This window comes from Excalfactoria chinensis, chromosome 4 (assembly GCF_039878825.1).
Source record: "Excalfactoria chinensis isolate bCotChi1 chromosome 4, bCotChi1.hap2, whole genome shotgun sequence".
Lineage (NCBI taxonomy): Eukaryota > Metazoa > Chordata > Aves > Galliformes > Phasianidae > Excalfactoria > Excalfactoria chinensis.
Genome location: NC_092828.1, coordinates 53,790,933 through 53,815,918, shown reverse-complemented (window position 1 = coordinate 53,815,918; position 24,986 = coordinate 53,790,933). Strand labels below are relative to the sequence as shown.

The 24,986-nt window shown below is 45.8% G+C and overlaps 4 protein-coding genes across 5 annotated transcripts in view; 1 reads left to right on the top strand and 3 right to left on the bottom strand.

The window, feature by feature from the left end:
• Positions 1–13,700, top strand: part of CNOT6L (CCR4-NOT transcription complex subunit 6 like) — a 30,434-nt gene extending 16,734 nt beyond the window's left edge. For both annotated transcript variants that reach the window (XM_072336726.1, XM_072336725.1), the window contains exons 2-12: positions 2,144–2,265; positions 2,637–2,823; positions 3,327–3,412; positions 3,852–3,941; positions 4,801–4,869; positions 6,304–6,461; positions 7,122–7,276; positions 8,655–8,806; positions 10,061–10,285; positions 10,978–11,180; positions 11,544–13,700. In XM_072336726.1, the coding sequence (XP_072192827.1) occupies positions 2,154–2,265; positions 2,637–2,823; positions 3,327–3,412; positions 3,852–3,941; positions 4,801–4,869; positions 6,304–6,461; positions 7,122–7,276; positions 8,655–8,806; positions 10,061–10,285; positions 10,978–11,180; positions 11,544–11,756 (1,650 nt within the window). In that variant the 5' untranslated portion in view covers positions 2,144–2,153 and the 3' untranslated portion in view covers positions 11,757–13,700. The remainder of the gene's footprint in view (positions 1–2,143; positions 2,266–2,636; positions 2,824–3,326; positions 3,413–3,851; positions 3,942–4,800; positions 4,870–6,303; positions 6,462–7,121; positions 7,277–8,654; positions 8,807–10,060; positions 10,286–10,977; positions 11,181–11,543) is intronic.
• A 5,092-nt stretch (positions 13,701–18,792) lies between these two features.
• On the bottom strand, positions 18,793–19,811 carry LOC140250905 (C-X-C motif chemokine 13-like). Its single transcript, XM_072333967.1, has 3 exons — positions 19,748–19,811; positions 19,228–19,363; positions 18,793–18,952 (listed from the first exon to the last, which is right to left on the bottom strand). Exons 1-3 carry the CDS (start codon positions 19,809–19,811, stop codon positions 18,793–18,795), a joined length of 360 nt encoding a protein of 119 aa, XP_072190068.1.
• Positions 19,812–20,324: 513 nt separating this feature from the next.
• On the bottom strand, positions 20,325–21,086 carry LOC140251922 (C-X-C motif chemokine 13-like). Its single transcript, XM_072336120.1, has 4 exons — positions 21,023–21,086; positions 20,696–20,825; positions 20,456–20,539; positions 20,325–20,349 (listed from the first exon to the last, which is right to left on the bottom strand). Exons 1-4 carry the CDS (start codon positions 21,084–21,086, stop codon positions 20,325–20,327), a joined length of 303 nt encoding a protein of 100 aa, XP_072192221.1.
• Positions 21,087–21,985: 899 nt separating this feature from the next.
• LOC140251921 (interleukin-8-like) lies at positions 21,986–23,495 on the bottom strand. The gene is made up of 4 exons (XM_072336119.1): positions 23,346–23,495; positions 22,866–22,995; positions 22,376–22,459; positions 21,986–22,081 (listed from the first exon to the last, which is right to left on the bottom strand). The coding sequence occupies exons 1-4, from the start codon at positions 23,440–23,442 to the stop codon at positions 22,069–22,071; spliced, it is 324 nt and encodes a 107-aa protein (XP_072192220.1). The 5' UTR covers positions 23,443–23,495; the 3' UTR covers positions 21,986–22,068.
• Positions 23,496–24,986: the final 1,491 nt, after the last annotated feature.

Sequence of the window (24,986 nt, the reverse complement as noted above, 5' to 3'; positions counted from 1 at the left end):
TTACGGATGAAATTCGTGCTGCCAGGTAATGAAATCTCATTTTCTGCTAAAGGATCCTTGCGGGTAATCCTGTGACAGTGACACGGCGTTACCCACTGCAAAACCAGCTGGCTGCTTTTTGGCGTGGATGGATTTGCTCTCTTTTGTGCAGTTCCTGAATCGTTAGGGCTGTGGTCCTGCTCTGGGTATATATCCTGTCAAATCCCTTTGTGAGGCCAGGGGCTTCGGCACATCCATGTGTTTAACAGTGAAAATAAATCCTGTGAAAATGAGAACTGGAAATTTAGGACTACCAAAGCACAGCCTGTAGCTGCGGCTGTACTGGGCAGTGCTGCTTCTGATTTGGGGATTTAAGCCTTTCAGGTCTGATTCTAATCTGTTTCATTCATCTCCTCAAACTGCATTGCCACAGATGAGCAGCGTGAGCAAAGAATCCTCTTACACCACAGCTCTTGTTGCCATCTGACTTCACCTGTAAATAGCAAGCTGCTATGATTAGCACTTCTGTCTGTGCCTTCTGTCTGTCCCTGGAAACAGACAGTCTGGATTCAGCATTCAGTATGGGATTCCCTTGCATGGTCATTGGAGGGCGAAGCCATAGACCTTAAACTGGGACTGCTCAAGAAGGGCAGCTCTTCTCTCTCAGTGGAATGCCAGGGATCTTTACTGGTTGGAAAAACAGCAGTGCTTTAAGCTCAGCTCACAGAGGAGATGTGTGGGTTGGAAGGGACCTGAAAGACCAGCCAGCCCCTACACCGTGCCGTGGGCAGGGCTGCCCCCCAGCTCAGCTGCACAGGGCCTCATCCTGCCTGGCATGGAGCGCCTCCAGGGATGGGGCAGCACAGCTTCTATGGGCAGCCGTGCCGCTGCCTCACTGCCCTCTGAGTAAAGGATTTCCTCCTAACACCTAACCTGAACCTGCCCTCTATTAGTTTAAAACCATTTCGACTTGTTCTATCACTATCTGCCTGTATAAAAAAGTCAGTCTCCCTCCTGTTTATAAGCTCAGATTTTTGTGTTTTGGCAGTTGGATGAGCTGAAGAAACCTTGGATGAGTTTCCTCAAATTCTTCATAGGTTTCTGTCTTGTCAGTTCAGCAAACCAAACCAGTTATTGTTATTTTAAGTTATTCACAGCTATTGGAATCCATTGTAAAAGAGACATGTATGAGGGAAAAAATGCATTCTGGAGACCAGCTGCTTTGGATTGGTGTAAGATTGAGGTTTGTGTATTTTGTGTGTCTGGGGAGGAGGAGCAGGTGAGAAGACTGGGGAAGACAGAATTCAGCTAATCTTGTGTTTTTAAAGCAAACAGCTCCTCGCTCCCTAGGAATTCTTAGTGCAATGGTCTGATGAGGTATGAAGGGGAACCCCTCTGTGTCATCCATAAAGTGCACAGCTTTTGAGTTCTTCTGCCAAGAATCTGAAAAGTGAGATCATTTGGATGTGTGTGTGCAGGCTCACCCCGTGGGCACAAGTACCTGGATAGTTCAGGTTTTGGATTGGGCTGAAGTTCTGTTTCTATCACTGAGAAAGGAAATTTTACCCAAACTTACTTTGGATCTTCCCAGCTGCTAGGAGTAAAAAGGTATTGATTGATAGTGAGCTCAGAAAAGCATAGAGCAGAAAAGCTAGATGGCTGAAGGAAAAAAATAAGAGCTAATTCCCCTTCAAACTTCAAGTTTTCTGTAAGTGGATGGAAAAGGAGGATTTTAGATGTTGAAAGTAATTGCTGTAAAAACAAAGTTGTTGTTTCCTGTGAAAATGAGGCAAGGGAGAAGTCTGCTCCAGTGGGTGAGTGAAGTGCCATCACCTTGTCTACATGTTCTGCACACAGCAAGTAACTCAGTGATGATGGAGGTCATGCTTTGGTCTGGGGTATAAACTGAAAATCCAGAAGTTGTGCTTTGGAGAGGTACACAGTAGAAAACCAGACCCTTCAAGGAAAATGCCTTTTTCCATTACAAGTCCGTGTTCTGCATGGGTCTGAGCACCTGCTGAGCTCCATGCCCTGGGCTGTTTGGCTGGCGGCAACGTAATATTTATTGTATGTGAACACCGGGCTGTCCTGGGGAGTGTGCAAATGCTGGAAATGACATGACGTTGCCAAATGGCAGGCAGTCACGGTTATCAATGTCTTTCAGACTAACAGTGATGCCAAAGGAAAAATATGATCCTCCCGATCCTCGCCGAATTTACACCATCATGTCAGCAGAAGAGGTAGCCAATGGAAAGAAGTCTCACTGGGCTGAATTAGAGATCTCGGGTGAGTTGATTTGGTTTGAGTGTTGGTTTGGCAGGGTTTTGAAATTTAAGAGCTTCACAGCCCAAGGGCTGCATCGGCCGCTCTCAGGTAGGGGGTCCTGCAGTGAGAACGGTTTTTCTACATTGAGAAGAATTATTAATTAACTTGCCAGATTGCCTTCAAACTTTCATGTGAAACACAAATTGAGACTGGATGTGAGGTCTCAGCAGCACGTTGATGTCCCAGACCTCTATCTCTGTCTCTGCCCTCTTAACCAGGAGGGTCAGGGAATTGTATAGGAGCTGCTTGTGGATAAGATGCATGTCCCACGTGGTTTGTGATGGTTGGAAGGAATAAAGCTGACTGAAGTGGTGCTTGGTCTTCTTTTTTAGGTAGAGTGCGGAGCTTAAGTACGTCGCTTTGGTCACTGACGCACTTGACTGCTCTACACCTCAATGACAATAATCTTACTCGCATTCCACCTGATATTGCCAAGCTTCATAATCTGGTTTACCTGGATCTGTCATCCAACAAACTCAGAAGTTTACCAGCAGAACTAGGAAACATGGTGTCTCTCAGGTAAGAGAAAGCATTGGGGTTGAATTTCCAAAAAAAAGTCTGTATTCTGACATTAGAGATTATTCTACTTGGGTTCATTCTTGTTTCCTAACTCTCTTCTTGGATTTAAAACCTGAGAAAAATCAAGGTTGATAGAAATGTTCAATTCTAACAATTAATCCTGGTTGTATGATCCTGTTTTCCTGATCTCTACAGATTGCTATCCATAAGTTGGGTAGCGTTCTGCTCTGAAACATTCTCACTTTGAGACTTTGCAATTGCCCACTGATTAAATAGAGAACTTTGCAGGTTGTTTGTGGCTGGGCTTTTTCTTTCACTTTGTTTTGTTTCGCTTCATTTTGTTTTCCTGATGTATTTCAGTTGTGCTTTGAGGATTTGCATGTCTTTGCATAGCACAAAAAATTCAGGGTGAAAAGTGCCACCTTTGAAGATGAGCAGCATCGTGCTTTAAGAGTTTTCTCCCAAAGTGACACTCATCAAAAGCGTTTTTTGCATTGTTGCAGGGAATTGCTTTTAAATAACAATCTATTACGGGTTTTGCCTTATGAACTTGGACGGCTCTTCCAGCTACAAACCCTGGGTTTAAAAGGTGAGCGAGTTCTTTACAGTTAACTATTTCTCAGAGTACTCTTGACTTACTGAGGGAGCTGGGCTCAGAAGCTTCCTGCATTACCTCAACATTTTCTTACAGTTTCAGATATTAAGCAGCAATGACCGACCAGTTTGGGAAATAATGCTTTTATTTAATGGTATTAAGGTGCAGTATGAACCTGTTTTAAATCTGTAAATGGGTAGACAAACCCCATAACTTACTCTGTTTATTGATGGAGGTGAATCAAAAGAAGAAAGTCTTGCATGCTAGCTATCTCTATAGCATCTGTTACTGTGGTATTCAAGAGTTACAAGCTAAGCAATCTAAATTCCTTCTGGGTCAATTTGTCTGTTCTCATTACGGGAGATTTTCTTTTATTGGAAAGACTCAGGAAAATCAGGCAGCTAATCACCCAGTTGTTCTGTGTTGTTGGCAGGCAATCCTTTATCACAAGATATTCTCAGCCTCTACCAAGATCCAGATGGAACTCGAAAGCTACTGAACTACATGCTTGACAATCTAGCAGGTGACAGACCTACAGATCTTGATTGACAGAAATGTTTTAAGAGCATGCATGTCAGACGGTATTTGCCACTAAAACAAGAAGGTGAACCACAGAGGGGAGAACATTTTCTAGCTGCTTGTGTGTTTTTGTCAAGCAGTTCTAGTCATACACACACACACACACACACACAAGGAGGAAGAGGTACATATATACTGTCTAAGCTTTTCACAGGTTACCCAGCCAGTTGTTCTCACTGAGGTTTGAAACCCTTCAGTTACCACAAAGTCTTCCTCGCTAAAGCCATTTCGATACTTTCCCCTAGAAATCAGAATGCAAACTGAAGCAGAACGTCAAACTTAGAAACACGATTCTGATTAAGAATATCCAGTACCTGTGCCATGGTTCTGTGACTGAGTTTCCTGTTTTGCCACTTCGTCTCTCATGTGGTAAAACAAAACAAACTTCTGTCTCTCATCTAAGTTTCCACAGATGGAATTTTAAATGGTCTTGGGATCAGCTCACAGCTGAGCTTTACAGTGCTGTAAAACAGCTGTGGTTTGAGATGGCACTTGTTTTATGCCAACTCATGGCAATCTCTAGCTTTGTAAATGGAGAGTATGCATTGCAGGAATGATGTATGTACAGCAGAGTTCTCAGAGAGGGGAGTAAAGGATGTCTAAACCACTACAAGGTTTACCCCTTCTTCCTCAGCAATATTTTCAAGGTGCACATGTATATCCTTGTATCCCATGGAGCTTAGAAAGGCACGGGGAATTGGTGTTGCAAAGTACAGTATGGGATATTATTGTTCATTCATCAGTTTGATTTAGATTTTGCAGCTGAGTTAATGGTTGTTTCTTTGTCTTGCTTTTATTTTTAGTTCATCCAGAGCAGCTGCCTCCAAGGCCATGGATTACTTTGAAAGAACGAGACCAAATTCTGCCCTCAGGTAAAACCATGGTTCTTTTCCCTATGTGCAGAGATGTGCTGAAGAACTTTTCTTTGGCTTCTTTTTTTAAAGCAGTCTTCTGACTTACATGGATCAGATGTACAAGAGCGATTTGTGTTAATTCATATTAAATAATTAACACATGTTTGTGCTGTAAGTACCATTGCTGTAATTCAGATGGAATGCTGGTCATTTCTTCTTTGTGTTAGGCAGACTAGGAGGAGACTTGGAGAAGTCCGACCACAGGACAAGGAGCAGGAGTGTTAGTGAAGTTAGTGTAGCGCCCTCTGTTGTTGATTTTGAGGATGTTCACGAGGCAACCTTCAGGCTACAAATCTGGTGCCTCTTCCCCTCTAGTCTTGACTGTAACCCTCAAGAAGCATCGGAGAGCTTTTGTAAAGAACAAAAACGCTACTGTTGTTATTGCAGAAGATCAGGTTAATAATCAGCAATGGCGATGTGGAAATCCTCTGCATTTTTTTTTTCCATTTTAGAAACCCGAACATAACTCAGTAGTGCGTTAGGGAGGGTGACACCATAGGTGTGTCCCTTTTTTAAGTTAATTAACAACAAATCAGAAGAAACAAAACATAGTAAGAAAGGGAAGAGGTACCAAAAGTGTTGCAAGCCACCACTACATTAAGTTCTGCATTTCCATTTTAAATTCCTTAACAAATCAGCATCTCACTGCAGTTTTTAATCCAGCTTCCTTAGCAGAAACACAATTTAGAAGCCATTAGACAGCACCGCATCGGCTGAGTGAGGTGCGGGGTATTTTGTGGCAAAAACCGCAGTAAGCCAATTGGTTGTGAACTGCACGAAATCAGCTGTATAAAGTTGAAACAACTGAGCAGCAATCTTACTCAACTACAAGCAGAAAAAATGCAGCTGTGAGGTTACCTCACAGTAAAACCTCACTTCTTTTTCTGCAATGTGAATGAAGTGTGTTTCAGTTTGAATTATCAGCTGCATGCTGACTTCTCTCTTTTCTTCTTTAATGTCACCAAATAATATAGAAAGTGCTTGCTCATTCATTACTTCATTTCTCTTTCTTTTCCTTGCCCTCACCCAGGGCAGAAATGGCTGCTCCTTTCCATCTCCAACCCCCAAATCCAGAGAGACGGTTCCTAATTGCCGCCTTCCCTCATTCCCAAAAGAAATAAAGATTTCACTGCAAAATGGGATCGCATTGCTTTGCTGTGTGTATTAAGCAGTCTCATTTTGGCAGTTAGGAAGAGTGTAGCCTTATGTGATAACTGCTGGCTCAGCGGGGCCTTTGTTAGTCCTGTTCATGAAACTCAGTGGAATAAGCCCATGTGCGCTCAGTAGGCTCTCCAGAATAGACTGTACAAGATTGAGTGTTTTCACTCCGCAAGTTCAGCATTTGCTGCCTTCAGAGGTTGGTGATATTTCCATCTCTTTGTTTCCTTCTAGCTTCATTCACAGTTATGTGTTACAATGTGTTGTGTGATAAATACGCCACCCGGCAGCTCTATGGCTACTGCCCATCTTGGGCGCTTAACTGGGAGTACAGAAAAAAGGGAATCATGGAAGAAATCGTCAACTGCGATGCAGATATCATCAGCCTACAGGTAACTGGAAAATGTTTTATCATTAGAAATGGAAAATGCCGCTGTTCCTGCTTGGTACAGAAGTTAGCATCTCAAAAATGATCTCACTAGGAAACGAGAATGGCATGTCAAAGTTAAATATCGATTGTGATTGGTACATATATACTGCTATTACGAAAAATCCAGTCAGTGTGCAGAGCAGTTGAGTACTTCTGCCTAAATCGTGCACAAGAAGAGATGATTTATCTCGGTGCAGAAACCTCAAGAGAGTATTCTTGGAGATCAGAAGTTATTACAAAAAAAGTGTGTTGTTACAGAACAGGGAGAGACCCTGCTGTGATAGAGCTCCCAAGGTTAAATATGAACTGCTGCCGATACCTGACATCCTGCACAAAGTTTTAATCTAGGACAGTACCCACACTCAGCTGTCAAAAGCAGCAGAGTAATCTGTTGCTCGTCAAAGTACGCCTGTCACTTTCCCTTTCAAGGGAATTCCAGGATATCCAGGAAGGCACATCTGATTCCATCAGGCCATTAGTCGAAGAAGTGGCATGATTTGGGCAAACAGAAGCTTTTGACTTTGGTGAGGGCTTCTGATTGCAAGTCAAGACAAGCGCTAGCTGTCACATTGGAAGGGTTTACTTGACTTTGTTAACCTGCTGTATTTGTGTTCAATTTTAGGAAGTGGAGACGGAGCAATACTTTACTCTTTTTCTGCCAGCCTTGAAAGAACGAGGATACGATGGATTCTTTTCTCCGAAGTCACGTGCCAAAATCATGTCTGAGCAGGAGAAAAAGCATGTGGATGGCTGTGCAATATTCTTCAAAACTGAAAAGTAAGAAGCAGCTCTTCTTAAGTACATCAAGAGTAGTTTAATTTAGGTCTCAAGGTCTTTTTCTCTCAGTGCGCATAAAACAGAAGATAAAGTTCAGTACAAAGAATGATCCTCCTTCTCCTTTTGCTGCCCTGAGTATTTGCAGCAGGCCTTCCCCTTATTTTTTTTTTCCCCACACTGAACAAAGCTGTATCTTAAGGAACATGGATGTTAAAGGGAAGGTAGTAGGAGTGAAAACATGTACGTTTCACATGTTGGCTGATATCATAAATGCCTCACCTTCTTTACAAATTCTGCCTTGCTTAACAAGTTTCCTCCCTCTAAGATTAATGTTTAAAGGTCTTTAATCTGGTTTAATCTTCTGGTATTAGAAGGTGTATCGCTGCCACAGAATCACCGAATACTCTGCTGTAATGTGGGCTCATTATTGAACACCTCCTCTATAAAGTCACGCTGCACTAAAAGCATCAGACTATTGGGAAGGCAGGAGAGGTGATGGCATTCACACTATTCACACTTCTTGTTTGTGTGAACTCTCCATAGAGCCACACCTTTGCTGTACCACACCGGGCATCCTTCTGAGTATTCCCTCAGAACAGACGTCTGTAATTAGAATGGAAGCTTCACAAAGCCTTAGCTCCCTGTCAAAGCTTTCATTGCTTCCAGAAACAAAAATACACCTTGTGTAAAATTAGATGAACTGGTTTTGAATAGAGGATGTCAGTGAAAGCCAACAACTGATGTTTTTAAACCTTGATACTGAGGGAGGGCATATAGCAAACTGCTTATTACACTTTGGCTCTCACAGAAAAACAGAAGGTATCTGTTTGTTGGCTAATAATCGTTATATTTTTTTCATTATTATCACGATTTTGTTAAGAGAGCAGAAACAAAAAAAAATTCCTTTTAATAGGCAGCTTTCGGTTTGTTCTGAAGCGAGACACTTTGAGGCATCCTAAGGCTGGAAAGGAATGAACAAAACTGATGGTGATGGCTAGGGGTTAGAAATAAGCTGTTTTCTAATAATACATTTGCCCAAAGCAAAACCAAGCCTTTAATTATCATTTTTTTGCCTAGAACACTCTGGAGGTGGTACAGTAACCTCTGTACATTGCCTTAAATAGTCCTCTCAGAACGCAGCATGGAAACAAGTTGACATTTCCTAAACCTCAGATATCTCATCTTTCAGGAGAGCACTTTACTTGCTGGACAGCCCTTACTTGGCTGGAGGAATAATTCTTATAATTGTTTCTGCTTTAGGAAATGAGAGAACAAAAGGAACGTGCCTTATCTTGTTCTTGTAGGCTTTGTCCTTGGCTGTGGTCTTCGACACAGCTGTGTGTCACACGTTCACATGTGATTCTGTTTGTTTAATCAGATTTTCACTGGTGCAGAAGCATACAGTGGAGTTCAACCAGGTGGCAATGGCTAACTCTGAAGGTTCAGAAGCTATGTTAAATAGAGTGATGACGAAAGACAACATCGGAGTTGCTGTGGTGTTGGAAGTGCACAAAGAATTATTTGGAGCAAGTAAGTGTGAGCATGGTTATCTCATACATTGACTCTCGGTTTCACCTGAAGGCATGACCCACTCCTTAGGTAATGCACGTGATATTATTGTCATTGGCTGAGGTCACCAAACACTGGCAAACAAGCGAACACTGTTCACTGTGCTAATTTGAGAAAGGGTAGCCCATTGGTGGCTAAGACAGGACACAGGTGATGTGATTTCCTGTCTTAGTTGTCCTTTCATCCAGATGCCCAGCATTCAGCTTTCTCCTTTCAAGCTTTTGTCTTTGTTTAGTTAGAACACTAAGTTCTACTTGGCAAGTTAGACTTTTTCAGGGCCATTGTGTTTGCATGCCTACGCTCTTACCACTAGTTGTTGCTACTGCTCAACTTTTCAAGACTCTTTTTTTCCCTTGACTGAATTCTTCCATCCTCCCCTGGTGATTACACGGCAGTGCTGAGGTACTGATGTGGAAGAATGATGTTATCAGGTATCTTTTGATGCCACTTGATTGACTGGCTGTCACACTTTCATTATGTTTGATCAGATGCAGATCAGATTTCAGGATGCTTACAATTGCCATCCTGCTCTGTCTGTACTTCTGCTTTTTGATCACTGGTTTCTAATACATACGTTTCAAAGGAGCGGGATGTCCAGACTGCAGGACAGCAAGAACTGCCTGTAAGTTTATGTCACACCTTTCAGAGCATTGTCTCTCAGACAAACGGTAACAGCAGCTGTAGTGTTTTCAGATGGCTGGGTTCATGCTGCATTTATTGAAGCAGGGTTGAATTTTCCCCAGGGCAACAATTTTCCACCCAAGAGTCTGGAAACTCTCATGTGGTGTAAACACTGAGCAGAGATGCGTGATTAAAAGTCAAGTGATGACCACCTTCACTGTGAAATTCATAATGCTCCTTAGTGACTGCACACTGGGAAATGCTATTGAGAAGGTCTGTCCTAGAGATGTGGAAATGAAGAGAAAGGGAGAACATTGAGAGGGTGTTAAGAAAAGCAATAAAGAGGGAATAGAGCTGTAATTCTATTGGATTATGTTGATTATGTATTTCTTGTATAGGGGAGTTTTGGTAAAGTAGTGTAAAGTAACAATGGTTCAAGTAACGCTTTTTTTCTCAGCAAAGAAAATGTATCCGCCTCCTGGTGTGTGTACTTTCAAGTCCTTAGTAGTTAGACCCTGATCGTAACGGGGGAGAAATCTGCTGCGTTCACACAGTCAGCCTTGTCACTGAAAAGAAGCGTGTTTCTCTGTCTAGGTATTAAATCTCTACATGTGGACAAACAGCTGCTCATTGTGGCCAATGCCCACATGCACTGGGACCCCGAATACTCAGATGTGAAACTCGTTCAGACTATGATGTTTGTCTCAGAACTGAAAAATATCCTTGAGAAAGCCTCAAGCAGGCCTGGTAGCCCAACGGCTGATCCTAATTCTATTCCCCTGGTGCTTTGTGCGGATCTTAACTCATTGCCTGATTCAGGTAAGGCCAATTACTGCTTCTTAATTTTTAACTTAACCTTTTTAGATTCCCTTTTTCCCGCTGGGTACCCTCAGTACTGCCCTGGGGAGGTGCTGTGGAAAGGTTTCTTACTAACAGCTGTCTTCCAAAACTTGAATGAAGCAAATGCAGGCCCTCCAGCTGTGTAACTTGCTTTTCATGATCTGTTGTACTCTCTAGAGAAGTTAGTCGTGCCTCAAAAGATGGACAGAGAAGCACAGGTGGATCTTAAATAAATTCTTAAATAAAAACCAATGCCTTGAGCAGCAATAATAAGTAGGATGGACGTGTGTTCATGATGTAATGTGAAAGTTTCCTACAGAGATGCACTTGCTTTAGTAATTATGACGTTTGATACTGTAATGACAGGAATATGTATGAAAGCTGCCTCCCTGGCACCCCATGTGTCACATACACTTTACAATACACATACATCGGTTTTACTGTAATCCCAAAAGAAGTATAGCAGCAGCGATGGAGCTCCTGCGTTCTGTGGCTGCCTGTCAGAAAGGTGTGAATGTATCACATGCGGGCAAGATTGGAGCTTAAACGAAAAGCTCTTCTTTTTCTGATTTCATATCGTCTCTCGTTGATGTTTTCATTAATTCCAAGGTTAAAATTTCATGAATCTTGTATGCTAAAGCAACTGCCTGGATCCTTTCCTTTGCAAACAGGTGTAGTGGAATACTTAAGCAACGGCATAGTAGCTGACAACCACAAGGACTTCAAGGAATTGCGTTACAATGAGTGTCTGATGAACTTCAGCGGCAGTGGAAAGAACGGGGCTTCTGAAGGAAGAATTACGCACGGCTTCCAACTCAAGAGCGCCTATGAAAACAACTTGATGCCTTACACCAATTACACTTTTGATTTCAAAGTAAGCAGTGATTTTTATGAAATGGCAGGCATTGACCTGGTCTCCCCAGGATGCTTAATGTCTTAATTTTCTGACCATTTCTCTCTGTTCTCATAAGTGCTTCATCACTGGCTCCTACACTTGCTGGACACTTTCCTACCACCCTAAAGTCCTTGACTTGCTGGCACTTGTAAAGCTTCTGACCTGGCTCTGGTCAGAGACTTAAGGCAAAGGGGTGCAGCTTTGAGTGCCAAGTGGCGTGCGCATCGCTTACCCTAGTTGCAGCGTTGTGCATCTTCCCGGGAATCGCAGCAAGCAGCCAGTTGAGTTGAGGTTGCCAGAACCGAGGTCTGTTCTCACTTTCATGTTTCTCTTTCTCCCTAGGGTGTGATTGACTACATTTTCTATTCCAACACTCACATGAACGTGCTTGGTGTCCTGGGGCCTTTGGACCCTCAGTGGCTGGTTGAGAACAACATCACTGGGTGTCCACACCCTCACATCCCTTCAGACCACTTCTCACTGTTAACACAACTCGAACTCCATCCTCCGCTCCTGCCTCTTGTCAACGGTGTGCACTTGCCTAACAGGAGGTAGTGGAGCCCTGCCCCTTTGAGGGCAAGGACCTGTTGTTACGGACCTGTACAGTTGTAAATCAAAGTATATAGGAGTGAAGTATGGCCAACCTTAAGCTGCTTCTTCAAGCTCCTTTCCTTATGTGTTTGATATGAGATTTTGCACATTTTGGTGCATACTGGTATCATTTGGCACTAGGGCTGGAACCAAAGTATTATTCCCTTTCCAGGTTTTTAATTTAATTTTTTTTTTTTTTAAACTGGCAAGCTTTTTCTTTTCAGTAGGAAGCTGCACTTAGAAGTGGACAAATGAGATTAAAAACTTACATATTAGCATATTTAAAGGTAATGCTTTTTTTTTTTTCCAGAACGTGGTAAAACGAGCCAACCTTTTAGGAGAAAAACCTTTTAGAAAGAAAAACAAGGATAGAAGTGATTGCTTTGTAGGAAGAACATTAGAAATTCTGTTTGAACCCAAAGTGAAGACTGAGCTCTGCGTCCAAAATAAGTTTTGCACATTAGCAAAGCACTTAATGCCTGACTATAAATGATTAGCAGCGTGGCCCTGCCCGTTATCTACTACTAGAAAACCAAAGATGGCTTCATATCGGTGAAAAAAAACTTGAGGTCTAAATTCTTCTGATGCAATTTAGTTTAGCAGAAAGATTCCAATGAACCTATGTCTCACAGGAATCCATGCGTGAGCATTTCATGCCATTACGGAGTGCTTGCTTGGCAGACGTGACAGTAACCCTGTTTTGGAGCTCTGAAGAGCCCGATTCTTTCTGGGTAAGGTGTTCAGAATCCAAACAGTCTCTGTGAGACAGGGCTGTGTCTGCTTTGGCAAGCCAGCAGAATAGTTTGGAAGCAGGATTTGGAAAGGATTTGCACTTAAAGCAAGCCATTGCAGGCCTTTGAGAATGGAGAAGTTCCAGATCTGCTCTAGGTTCCCTTTTCCAAAGGTCATTTGCAAAGATGGGAGGCATTGGGTGAACTGGTTTAAGCTTAGGGTACAGGAATAAGCTGCTGGAAATGATCGCACTTCTGTCTCCGCAGCACGTGTGAAGCAGCCTTTCCACAAGGGGAAGAGGGTGGTAGCCATTATCATTCCCTGCATTATATTTCCTGACCCTAGTTGCCAAATAGCCATCAGACGTTTCGAGTAATCTTTCATTTCTGTTGTTGGCTGGGGTTGAATTAAAAAGCTTCTGGTTCATTCCCAGCTGTTAATGCTCTTGAGATGTGTTGGAAATCCTTTTTTCTTTTTTCCTTTTATGCTCTTGGTGGCCAGTTTAAAACCTCGTGCCTCAAGGGGCATTAAACCTAATGTAGTTTTCTGGAAGAAAATTGGTCGGCTGCTTAATGTTCAAAGAAAAATGGCACAGGAATAGGAAAAGGTTGTGTCTGTGTTTTTAAGTTTTTCTTTATTCTGCTTTTTTGCTGCTATAAGATTTTCTTGAATTTATATTTTAAACTTTTCATGCACTTTACTGTTTCTAGTCTCAAAATGTGGTATTTTTAATAAATGAGAAATTTTTCCATTATCTGAATGCAATTTTTAAACAGATTGATAGCCTATATTTATGTCTCATTCGTATACTTAAAAGTTAAATTTAAATCGTTAAGTGATTAGTTTAAATGCTAAGGAGCCATCTTCTGTCTCTCAGAACCGACAAGTCAGGCTGTTCCTCTACTCTTTGATACTCCGTTTCCTTTGTTGTTTTGTACATAGGAAATTATCCATAGGAAAAATCAATTGGGCCCAGAGTAGAAGTATTCTATTCCCTGACTTCTGCTGAGGGGGACGGGAGAGGAGTGGGACAGAATGCAAAGATGAGTTCAGTGAAATGACAGCTCCCTTTAAAAGAAGTGCCTGAAACTGGAGACGTCATCTATTGTCCGATACAAATTGGAAATGACCGTAGCTGGCTGAAATTAATGGATGTAAATTGCTTCGTGCAGCACCAAAAAAAAAGAAAAAAGCCCTTTCTAAAGAAGAATTTTCCTCTAGGCGCAGGTATCTCCTTTGTAACGTACCTCAGCGTTCAACACGTAGCCACGCGGATAAATTGAGACGGCAATTGAGTATAGTACTGGAAAGTAGAATAGCATGAAAAACTTAATTTTGTGGACATTACCTTTCTGTCATCAGCTACCGTATCTCTTCTGGAGGGGTTTCTCTGCTCTGGAGGCGTGCACTAACAACCGTTCTCCTCCTGTCCTACACGCATGTTTTACTAGCAACGTGAGCAATAGTTCCACCATACTTCACTCCCAATATTTTTTGAGATGTTTGTATAAAATGGAATTTAAAGTTCACCTATGATTGTATATGAACTGCAGAGGAGCCCGTTTATTAATAAAAAGAAAAAACGGCAACAATCTTTTGTAATACCAGGGTGGGAGAGGGTGGGGGTGAAACACAAGCACCTGGTAAGCATTGTAAACCGCTACGTTGTACTTTCTTTGGGTTTGTAAGTGACTGAAGCGTTCTGTTGCAGGAAGGTGTTCAATTGGATTTTCTCTGCTTCCAAATGCACTTCAGAACGTCCGTGACGCTGTGTGATTTTTAAAACGCTGTTTAAACAGATGTTGCACAAAACCTCTGGATTTTAAAATCTCTCTTCAGAACTCTGTTTCAGTCGATGCACATAACCGGGGGCATGTTTACCCGCCTCGCACATGTCTGACTCCCTCCCTCTTTTCCCCTGGTTTCTCCCCCTTTCCTACCAAAGGAGCAGTAAGGGGTTGTGCTTTTTTCCAGCCGAGCAGAACTGCTGCTCTTCACAGAGCTCTGCCCTGAGACAAGAAGGAGCGCGGAGCCATCAGCTGCCACCCACGTGCGTGGGATGAGATCTGTTTCGTGGTCATCTGCAGCACCCAGATGGTGACACTCATTTTCTTTTGACCCAGATGGAGGCTGACAGGGCCTCGCAGGGTATGTTATGTTATAGGGGAGAGGGAGGGAAGTAATAGAGGGCAAAATATCCTTAAGTGTAATCACATTAATGGGAAACCGGTGGTTCTCTCCATCGCCGGCCCTTGTTTCCCATGCTTACGCACTGGGCACATGGCAGTGCCCACACCACCTGTGCTTAGGAAAAAGCCCTCAGCCCCTTCCTGCTCCTTGCTTTCTTGGTTGGGTTTCAATGATATCGTGCCTGGTGTCAACTTCTAAGCAGCAGCACTGCCTAAAGCAAGCAGAGAAAAAAAATCCAGCACCATTCTACAAGCAACTTTTTAAAATTCAATATGGTAAATCTGTTAGATATGGGGTTTTGTGTGTATATATATATACATATATATATATATAAAAGAGAATTTTGTACATTGCAGCTGAATATTTTGGTTTCCTTATTTGGATGTAAGGTGCGTGAACATTTGTGTACCGTATATTGAAGTCAGGTTTGGCACAAAGGGCTCTGAGAGCAGCTCTTCTTACCACTGTCCTCTATAAAAGCTTTTTCCACCTGTTTCTCGCATTTATACTCAGAAAATACTTCATTTTATCCACAAGCTTTTTACGTGTGTTTGAAGCCACTCTCTTTAGTCTGCAGACCCCTTCAGAAAGGTTCTTGTCGGTCTCAGCCCCTTGCTGTCCTGTGTTTTACCAACTATAGAGCCCAGAGTTTTGGAGCCAAACCTGCTGAGAAGCCTTTGCCACTGATCTTTCAGAACCATTCCGTGGTCCTCAGAGCTGTGCCAGTGCTGTGGACCACTGGGGCCTCCCACCTTGCACTTTTGCTATGGGGACTCCTAAACTCCTGCCCAGTCTGTGCTTATGCACTCAGAGCCCATGGCCCGGTTTACAAAGGTGCTGAGCACTTGCAGCTCCTAAATCCTAAATGCAGGGATGGATTTCTCATGGTGCATCAGCGTGGCTTTTGAGGGCAGGCTTTCCTTCCCTAGCTTGGGTTTGAAGCGCAAGGAAGCATTGGAGATGCGGAAAGTTCACACCACTTGTTCTCTAGGAGGTGGCTAAAAGCCCTTCAGAGGTTCCTAGAGCACAAGCGCGGTAGTGACGCCTTCCTGGTAGGAGCAGGGCTGTCAGTCCTTCATGTCAAAGGCCAGATTTAAGCCCAGCCACTCACTCTTCATATTCCACAAGGTGTTTTAAGCTTCTCACATCAAAACTTGCCCTTGGCGTGACATTTAGCATAGTGGGGTGGCGTGAAAGAGTTTTTTAATCCTCTCCACACCGAGTCAATGGACTGCAAGGGAAAGGACACAAAAGTGCGATACGCACCCTTACCTGGCTGTGAGAGGGAGCAGCAGTTGTTATCCCCTGGGGACCTCAGCTTTGTGCTTCATTACCATTTGCCTGTTCTTGGCTGCTATGCATTTCTTAACAGATGTTTTTCTTGTAATGATAATAAAGACCAAAGGCCAAAACTGAACATAAAGAATGATGCTTTCCCTCCTCGACGGGCACTCCTTGCAGCCTCACGAGGCGACAGCAAAGTGTTGGAATGAGAATTGTCTCACTGTTTTACATCAGCTCGTTGTTCTTTTGCAACAGATCCAGGGGTGTTTGTTTCACAGTAACCACAGCATCCCTTTCCTCGCTTCATGCCAATGTAGCAGATGGTGTTGCATGTAGGTGGATTAGAAGGGTGCAGACTTCAGAGCCTGCCGTGTGCTCTGTTACTGCTAATTGACATGGGAAGTGAAAGGGAGAAGGAAGGGAATGGAAAAGGGATGGGAATCTGCTGAAGCTCACATTGACTTCAGAAGGGGGAAGATTTTGGCCATTAGATTTCCCATGTCCAATCAAAAGGATTGGAACTGCTTGTTTGCAGAAGGTCTTATACAGACTAGAGGCTGGAAAATAAATGCACCCTCAGTGCAGAGAGGCTGGAATTTTTCTGAGATACTTTCTTATTAGCTGGATCTCATCATCTCATAATGAGGAAAGGCATCCTGGATTATGCAGCTCATCCTTTTTAACGAGTACAAGGTATCGTAGCACACCCTCCCTTATCTCCCTTCAGCGTTCGAAAGCAGCATAAAACCCAAGAAAACCTGATGAAAACCATTTCATTTCCTACATCTCTAATCCATGTGTCAGCCCAGAAAGCACTTCAAGGTTAAAAACCAATTTCAAAGGAGATGATAAAGCTTTGGATACAGGCACAGCCCTAAGTGACGGGAACTCCTTTTGTGACAGCGTTCGCACAGATACTGAGCACGGGTTTTCTGTTCTGAGAAGTGGAGCTGGGCCAAAAGGCAGAGCTGGTAGACAGGCACAGGTATGGCACATCCAGAAGAGTGACAAAATGGCACCATCAGGAAAGTGACAAAACCAGCACCTTTTAAGGGCTGAGAAAAGTCATTTGACTCCACGATGGGTCTTGAGATGCGACAAAGTTTGCAGGTTTGGCTACACTGGAGGGTGATGGACTTCAGGAGTAGCTTCTTGACACGTGTCTGAAAATAAACAGGAAGCCAGAGAAACGCTCGTGCGCTTTGGTACATCATTGATGGCAAAGCATGCCAAGTGATACGACTCCTCCTTTCCCCCAGCCCTGCAATAACACAAGGTATTTAGCTTAGAAAACCTCTCTCTGGTGAGGGTGAGCGTTGGAGTGATTCTGGTACTTGCTCTTGTCCTCTTTGTTGAGCAGTTTCTAAACCTTAGGCATTTACCAAGTTTGCGTTTGTCTGTATTTGTCTTTGTTCCAAAGCAAAAAGGAAATCACGCTGGCTCTCTTTACAAGTGACATGTTACATGACTTTGGCTTTGTTTTCAATTTTTAATTATTGCATCATGTGTTTCCGAGCAATTAAAGTGTTTGTGTGCACCACGTTAGCTAAAGATGCCCTTAATTCATAAACCCACAGGTGTGGCCGCCCCCCCCCGCCCCTGCCCGCAGTTCTCCTTTGGGGAGGCTGGGTGCTTTTCAGCCGGACCTCTTTCTTGTGCTCCATTTCTGCAACAGCCGTGTCCTCCCCCCAGAAGGTGGAACTGCACACGGAGAATTGGGAAGCAGCGGTGTCACTCTGGGACGTGCTTACACTGAAGTTTTAAGGGGATTTCCATTGCGCTTTGTGCAAATGGAATCGGGAGGTTGCCGAGAGCAGAGACTCCTCTGGCCATTTGGCCACCTGGAGCTGGGCTGGAAACCAGGAGTTGCCTTCAGTTCCCCCATGCCCTCAGGCTGAGTGCCAGCCCTGGGAGCCACCAGCCCCATATCAACATACTGCAGGCATTCCTAAGCCTGACACCAGCCCTCAGGTCCTCAGCTGCAAGAGCAGCACTCTTGAACAGAAACGTAGCAGTAAGCTTATTCCGCACAGGAATAAAGAGTAAGGAATCCTTTCTGCCCATCTCCCACTTGCAGTAATTGATGCACAATTAAAAGGGAACGCCAGCTCCACTTGCACAAAATGATTCTTTCTACCCACTGAAAAGACTCAGTTTTGGATTACGTGCCTGTCCCAAGAGCCTCTATCTCTCGTTGGTGCTCCTGGGACACAGGAGGGAAGGTACAAAGGACGTTCAGAGACCACGTCCACCAGTGTCTGGGCAATCTCCCCACTCCCTCCTATTTCCCCATGCTCACAAAGCTGAGAGGCAGCACTGCTGCCACCAGCACTGAGCTTTTCAGAGGTCAGACCACATCTTATTTGCAGCACGCACTGCTCAGATTCTTCCTTTGGAGCAGGAAAGTACATAAAGAAGCACAAAACCGCCGGGTCCTTTAGGCAGAGGAAAGACAGCAGCCATGAGAAGCACCCTACAGCCCTGCCTGCCTGTGGGCTTCGCAGTGCCACAGTCCCCATCTAACCCATCCTGGAACTGCGTGCAATGGAAACATCATTTTCACACAAATCCGCATGGAAAGAGTCAAGGGCAGAGCATTCAGAGTTTAATTGAGCCCCGGGTGAGCATCACGCAGGGGGACAGCAGAATCACCAAAATGTAGGGCAACGGCAGGGTCTGGCAGGACAGCTGCCTTCAGGGAGGGTGGAGGGGGAGAAAGGCTCCTGTCCCCAGCCAAAACCAGGGCTGGATGGAGCGAGGGACAGGCGGTGCTGGGGAAGGGATGCAGGTCCTGCTATGGGGCCGGTGGCCGTCTCCCCGCTTCCCCCTGTGACTGCATGACCGCCGCCACTTCTTTTTTCATGATATCCATCTGCGTCAGCTTGTGGATGAGCAGCTGGATCCAGGGCGCCTCGGGGGCCACACACACCTTCTTGTTCCTCTTCAGGGTGAGGCTGCGAGGAGACCAGACCCGCTCAGCCCTTCCCTACAGCACTCCTGACCCAACACCTTCCATGCTCCAGTATGCACCCAGGGCAGCGCACACCCTAACCCTCACTGTGAGATAGACAGGTTTGGGAGTCTTCAGCCTCCGCCCTGTGAGGTAACCCCCCTTAGAACAGGTGGCAGCACCCCCTGAGAGAGCGCAGGCCTTGTGAGAAGCACCACACAGCTTCACAAAGGATGCCAGCACACAAGGAATTTTGCCAGGCACCAAACTGTCACTTACATGATCTCTTTCCTCCGGCAATGAATACCTGGCGGTGTCACATCGATGGCAAGGATGAGCCCCAGGCCGATGACCTGGGCAGTCACTTTGACACACTTGCACCTCTTGTTGGTCAGCAGGCTCTCCAGTGACAGACCTGCATCACAGCAGCCCACAGCCGGAGCTCAGCCCCCACCCTCCCCACACACCATCCCAAAAGGGATGCATGCAGGCATTAGCAGGGCACGCAGCAGCACATGTTAGCAGGTGCAGGGACGATCCCTCCGGAAGCAGCCCCAAGTATTTCAATCCATGCATACTGCATGGGTTGGAAGACGTTCTCGGAACTGAACCACATGCTGCCCACCCACCAAGCTTCACAGGGTCTGTGAAGAGACACAGCCTGAAGACCTCAGGCAAATCCCACCCCTTCAGCTTGAAAGAGAGGACGAATCTTTTCAGAGAGAGCCCGAAGCAGAAAGCTCAGAGAAGCCCACGGGCCCACTGCCCCCACCCAGGGTCCCTCAGGTCTCTCACTCACCATCCCCTGGCAGCAGGCTGCCCAGCAGCAGGCCCAGGGCCAGCGCCGCCTGCAGCGCCTGCATCCTCACTGCCCCTGAGCCACTGCTGGGCTGCTTTATAGCTGACCCGGTGGGGATTTCATAGTCTGGGAAACGCTGGGGAAAGCATCTGCCCTGTGCCCCCAGCTTTGACTTCCCTGCCATCGCTTCCCCTTCAGCACATGGCCTGAAGTGCCTCTTGTCCAGTGCAGAGACCAGCAGAGCCCCATCCTACAAGCACAGCTCACGTGGTGGTGCAAAAAGTGAGTGATGAGCAGGAGACCCTGCCCCACAGCACACTGCAGGGACACCAGTGATGGTAAAAGAGGGAAAGCTGCTGTCTTTATTAGATCTCAGTGCGGTGTGCTCGGAGGGGACATCTCACTTGTTGCTGATGCTGGGGGGCTGTGGGATGCATCACTGTGGAGCTGGGGAAAAGCCTCTGCCTTTCCATGCGTGCATAAAAGGGGAAAATGCCCTCCGGGCTGTGGGAGAAGCAGTGGTGGGGATCAGGGTATCCAGCTGTGAGCGTAGCCCATGAGGTTATTGTGCCAGGTCTCACTGGGGAGCAGCTTTCTTCCTCCTGTCAGGAGCAGAAGGGGAAAACGTGCAAAGAGCAGGCCCAAGGATGGCTCAGGAACCCCAGGTCTCGCTCTGCTCGCCTCTCAGGTCAGGGCCAGAATGCTTACAGCTTCGGGAGGTCCTGCAGGAGCTTCCTCACCCAGGGGGTGCTGGGATCCACACAGATTCTCTCGAGGGTCTTTAGTTTAATCCTGGAAAACATGCAGGGCTTCAGCCCCTCTCCTTCCAGAGGGGAGGCTCGAGGGACCGAGCCCCTTCATTTCCCCCAACCCATAAGGAAGAGATGCACAGAACCAAGTAGTTGACAGAGGGGGACCAGCCCCCTCACTGCCATAGGAGCCACTTACAACACCTCCATGCGCCTGCAACTGCTCCCTGCTGGCCGCACCTCGATGCTCTCATACTTCCACAAGGGAATGAAGGCAGTGGTGGTCTTGACACAGCGGCAGCTCAGGTTGCCGTTGGCTTCCAGGAGGGCTGGGGGAACACGGCCATAGCTCACGCGCTACCTGAAAACCCACCTTTCCCTCTGCCTCCAAAACCTTCTCCAGACATCACATCCTCCCCCACATCCCTTTCAAAGCCAGCACATCCGCCTCAAGAAACACTTCATCCCCTGAGAGAAACAGGACGCTGCCTCCAAAAATGACGCCCAGCCCTGTGCATTGCCTCACCTGCATTCCCAGGGCACAGGACCACCAGCAGCAGCCCTAGCAGTAGGGCTGCCCTCATTGCCATGCTGACAGGACCTGGCCCCAGCCCAGCAGCAGCCCCTATTTGAGCCAGGGAATAGGAGAAGTGTGGTGGTGCACGGGAGGCCCCCGGGTTGGGGGTGGTTTTCACCCATCACCCTTTCCTGCTGACGGTGCTGGCTGGGTTTGTAATGCCGATAATTAAAAGTGGCCTGAGGCCACACGGGGGCACGGTCTTCCTGAAACTGGCTCAGTTTTCTTTTTCCAAAGAAGCTGGGTCTGGTAACAATAGCTGCTGTTTCCCCCACTGCTAGTTCCGAGCTCATGCAGCCACGCAAACCTGGAGTTTTTGGTGTGTTTTTTCCTCTTGTGTGGTCAGATGCCACTTGTTTCTCTACAGCCACTATTTGCATGCCAACCGTAGCATCAGGGCACACCATCCCATCTCATAATGATACCCCACTCTGTTCATATGTACATATAGAAGGACACACCATCCCATCCATAACAGATGCACACTGTTTACTTCAGGGATACAAATAATTGGTGGGATATAAGTTAATGAAGCAATGCTGAATGGCAGACAGTATTTGATGTCTATGCATCCTACAAGCAGCTCTCTCCCAATAAGAACATCCTAAGCTTTGGCATAGTTGCCCTTGCTCCTTTCCCCTCACACCCAAATATTCCCATCCAGTTTAAAACAGCCTCACACCAGCCCCAGGATGCCTCTATTTGCCTTTTGCTGCTTATGAAAACCTTACAGCTGCCTGTAGACCCCATACCCACTGGGAACACCTGCACTTGGATGTGGTTGCATGTGCTGAATCTGTGAGAAAGCTTGTGCCTCCATCCTGTAACACACCTGACCTACAGTGACAGCACTCAATCAATGCTCAGTGGAGCCTCTTCAAAACTCAGCTCAAGGGAAAACACAAGGGAAGAAAAAAAAGCAAACTTTATTTGACTTGAGGTCTTGAGACAGAACACACCGTGCCTTCCGAACACCAACTTCCTTAGCAGGAAGCTTATCTTTTCTTCCTGCAAAAAGCAGAAGGAGGAGAAACTCATGAATGGCGCAGGGCCCCGAGGGAGGAAGCTCCTTTCAGAGCCAAAGGAAGTCATCACCATTCCCCCAGGCCTGATGTCACCCACAGGAACAGCCTGGCAACCCTTCTGCTGTGCCAGGAGCAGAAGCAGCCCACAGAAAGTCACAGCTGACCGCAGGAGTCCTGGTTCCCAAAAGCGGGCCCCCTGGGACTGCAGGCATTACTGGATGCTGCCTGGGAGAACATTACTTACTCCAGACCAAGAGTTTGCATTAAAGAAACTTACATGCCAGCAATGCGCTTCAGCAGTTTCTTTACCCAAGGAGCATCAGGGTTCACACACACTTTTGCCGAGGATTTCAATTTAATGCTGAAACGCAAGGGACAGTTATGAGCATCACGCTCCCTCCAAGAGGCAGGGATTTGAACAGACAGAGCTCATCTGCAGGAACCAGCTTTCGCTTACGACACTGCAAGCAGGGAGCTGCAGAATGCTGCTTGCAAGAGAGGGGAACCATAAGACAGCTGGAAAAGGGGAAGAAGCAGGAGGCAATGCAGTCCTGCACTGGGCACAGACTGCTGCCATTCAAATACATTCTTTCTGTAGTTTTGCACACATGCTGCTGAGATGGCCAGCATTTTCTGAAGGCTTTAGCTTTCAGAAGGGAAGCTGAGAAGCACGGTGGTTGCATAAGAAAGCGTTCAATGCTGGCCCTGCTGCTGGAGAGAATAGCATCTCTGCTCCATATCTATGGCCAAGCACTCAGAGCACTTACATGATTTCTGTGCGCCTGCAGGTGCTTCCCACAGGCCTTAACTCAATGCTGTCATATCTCTTTGGACTGATGTAGTCTGAGGTTGTCTTTACACACCTACAGCTCAGGTTTCCGTTTACCTCCAGGATGGCTGAGAAAGAAAGAAGGTGGCAACTTACAGAAGCAAACAGCATTATTTAGAGATGCAGTGACCCCAAGATTCAGCACGCTTAAGAAGCCGTCCCTTTCTACACTTTCACTGTCAGCACTTCCAGGGCCAGTATAAGGAATGATCTGTAACTATGCCCCTGCACCCTACTCTCAACAGCTAAACCAGCTCCTAGCATAGGAGGAACGCAGAGCTCCTCCTTCTGCTATAGGAGAAACCCTGAGTTAGGCAGTCAGAAGGGATCTCTGCCTTCTCCACACCATCCTAATGCAAGATGAAGGCTGAACACTCATCCCACTGAGGGTATCTGTATGAAGGCACCAGGAGCTCACCTGCTTGCGACATCGACATCATCACCAACAGCAGCAGCACCATCCATGGGAGTGCAACAGCTCCCGTCCCACCCCACGCCGGTACTCGCATCCTCATAGTAGCTGCAGCCCCAGGGACGAAGTGGGGAGCCAAGGAGGAGAAACACCTCTATTTATTTGGCAGTGTCACGCTCTGACACAAGCAGCAAGAGGCAGACTGCAGAAGTCACACACGACAAATGGACCGTAAAGAGGTGACATCATTTCTCGGCTGCTCACCGCAGCCCTATTGAAGCCCAACATGCAGCATTATTGATAAAAGCCAGCTGTCGGGACAAAGGGTGGATTTGAATTTCTCACATTATCTCTACCTCCCCCAGTCCCTTCTCATTAGCTGGGTCTGCACAAATCTTATCAACATTCATTCCCCTCAGTGTTTACTCTTCAACCGCAAAGAGAACCCAAAATACATCAGAACACAAACCCCATGCAAGGGGTTTTTTATTGCAGTCAGATATTTACATATTTGGGGCTATAATTCCCCACACTATTTTTTACTCTCTCTTACATCAGCAAAAAAAAAAAACACAGTACGGTGGAAAATAATAACGACCTCCGCAATGTATTTCCACTCTTAACCTTCAAACCAAGTGCTTCCCTCTGCTAACAAAAACATCCAGGAAATGCAAGAAGTTACTGGTACAGTAGCAACAGCAGAAGGGAAATTATCCCTGTGTATTTGCAGATTCGTGGCTAAATGCTGATGTGGGCATTTTGTGGCAACTTGCTGCATATCAGCAGAGTGAAAGTAAAACACTGATGGATGTCTGACATCGGTGGGGGGAACTTGGCAAAAGCACTTCCCTTGCTCACACACACCCTATATATTACATTCAGATCATCCTATGGCACAAATCCCTACTTGGATAGTCCAAGATCCAGGGCTCCTACTATTTAGCCCCTTGGCAGCATTTAGGCACCACAGGATCCCACAGTACCAACAGCTCCTGCTCTGACACAGGATGATCACTTCCAACTGGCACTGCAAAGTGGTGCCCACAACAGTGCCGCACACTCCCAGGTTATGGTGGGGCTGCTCCAAATGAGGCAAAGTCACCAGCCAGGGAGCAACAGGGGAAAGGAACATGTAACCTTGAACAAAGCGAAGAGAAAGGCAGAAGGCAGCAGAAAGACAATGTGCTTGTATGATAACATTGCAATTCAGAGCTTTCAAATCACATCTGTGTTTTATATAGTAACGCAACAGTAAACTAAAATAAAATCTGAGCATTCCACTCAAACCATGAGCTCCTCTTCTTTCCCTTAGAATCTTATTTTTCTCAGAGACAAATGAAACAAATCTTGGCAAGATTTTTGCAAGAGATCAGAGCCAAATATGAGTGGATGAGAAGTTTATCTTCCTTAGCATGGGAGTCCCAGAGAGTCCAAGAAGTTTCCATTTCTCTTCGATGACTGAGAGAAAGCAGCGCTGGCACTGAGGCTCCATCTTAGACTCATCCCCTGGATTCACGTCCAAACAGATTTTCATAGCAAAGCCCAGCTTCTGCTCAGTCACTGGAATGATGAGCTTGGGTTTTCCCCAGAATGTCAGGCAGTTGGGTGAATCCCTGCTGCATCACATCAGAACACACACATTTGCCT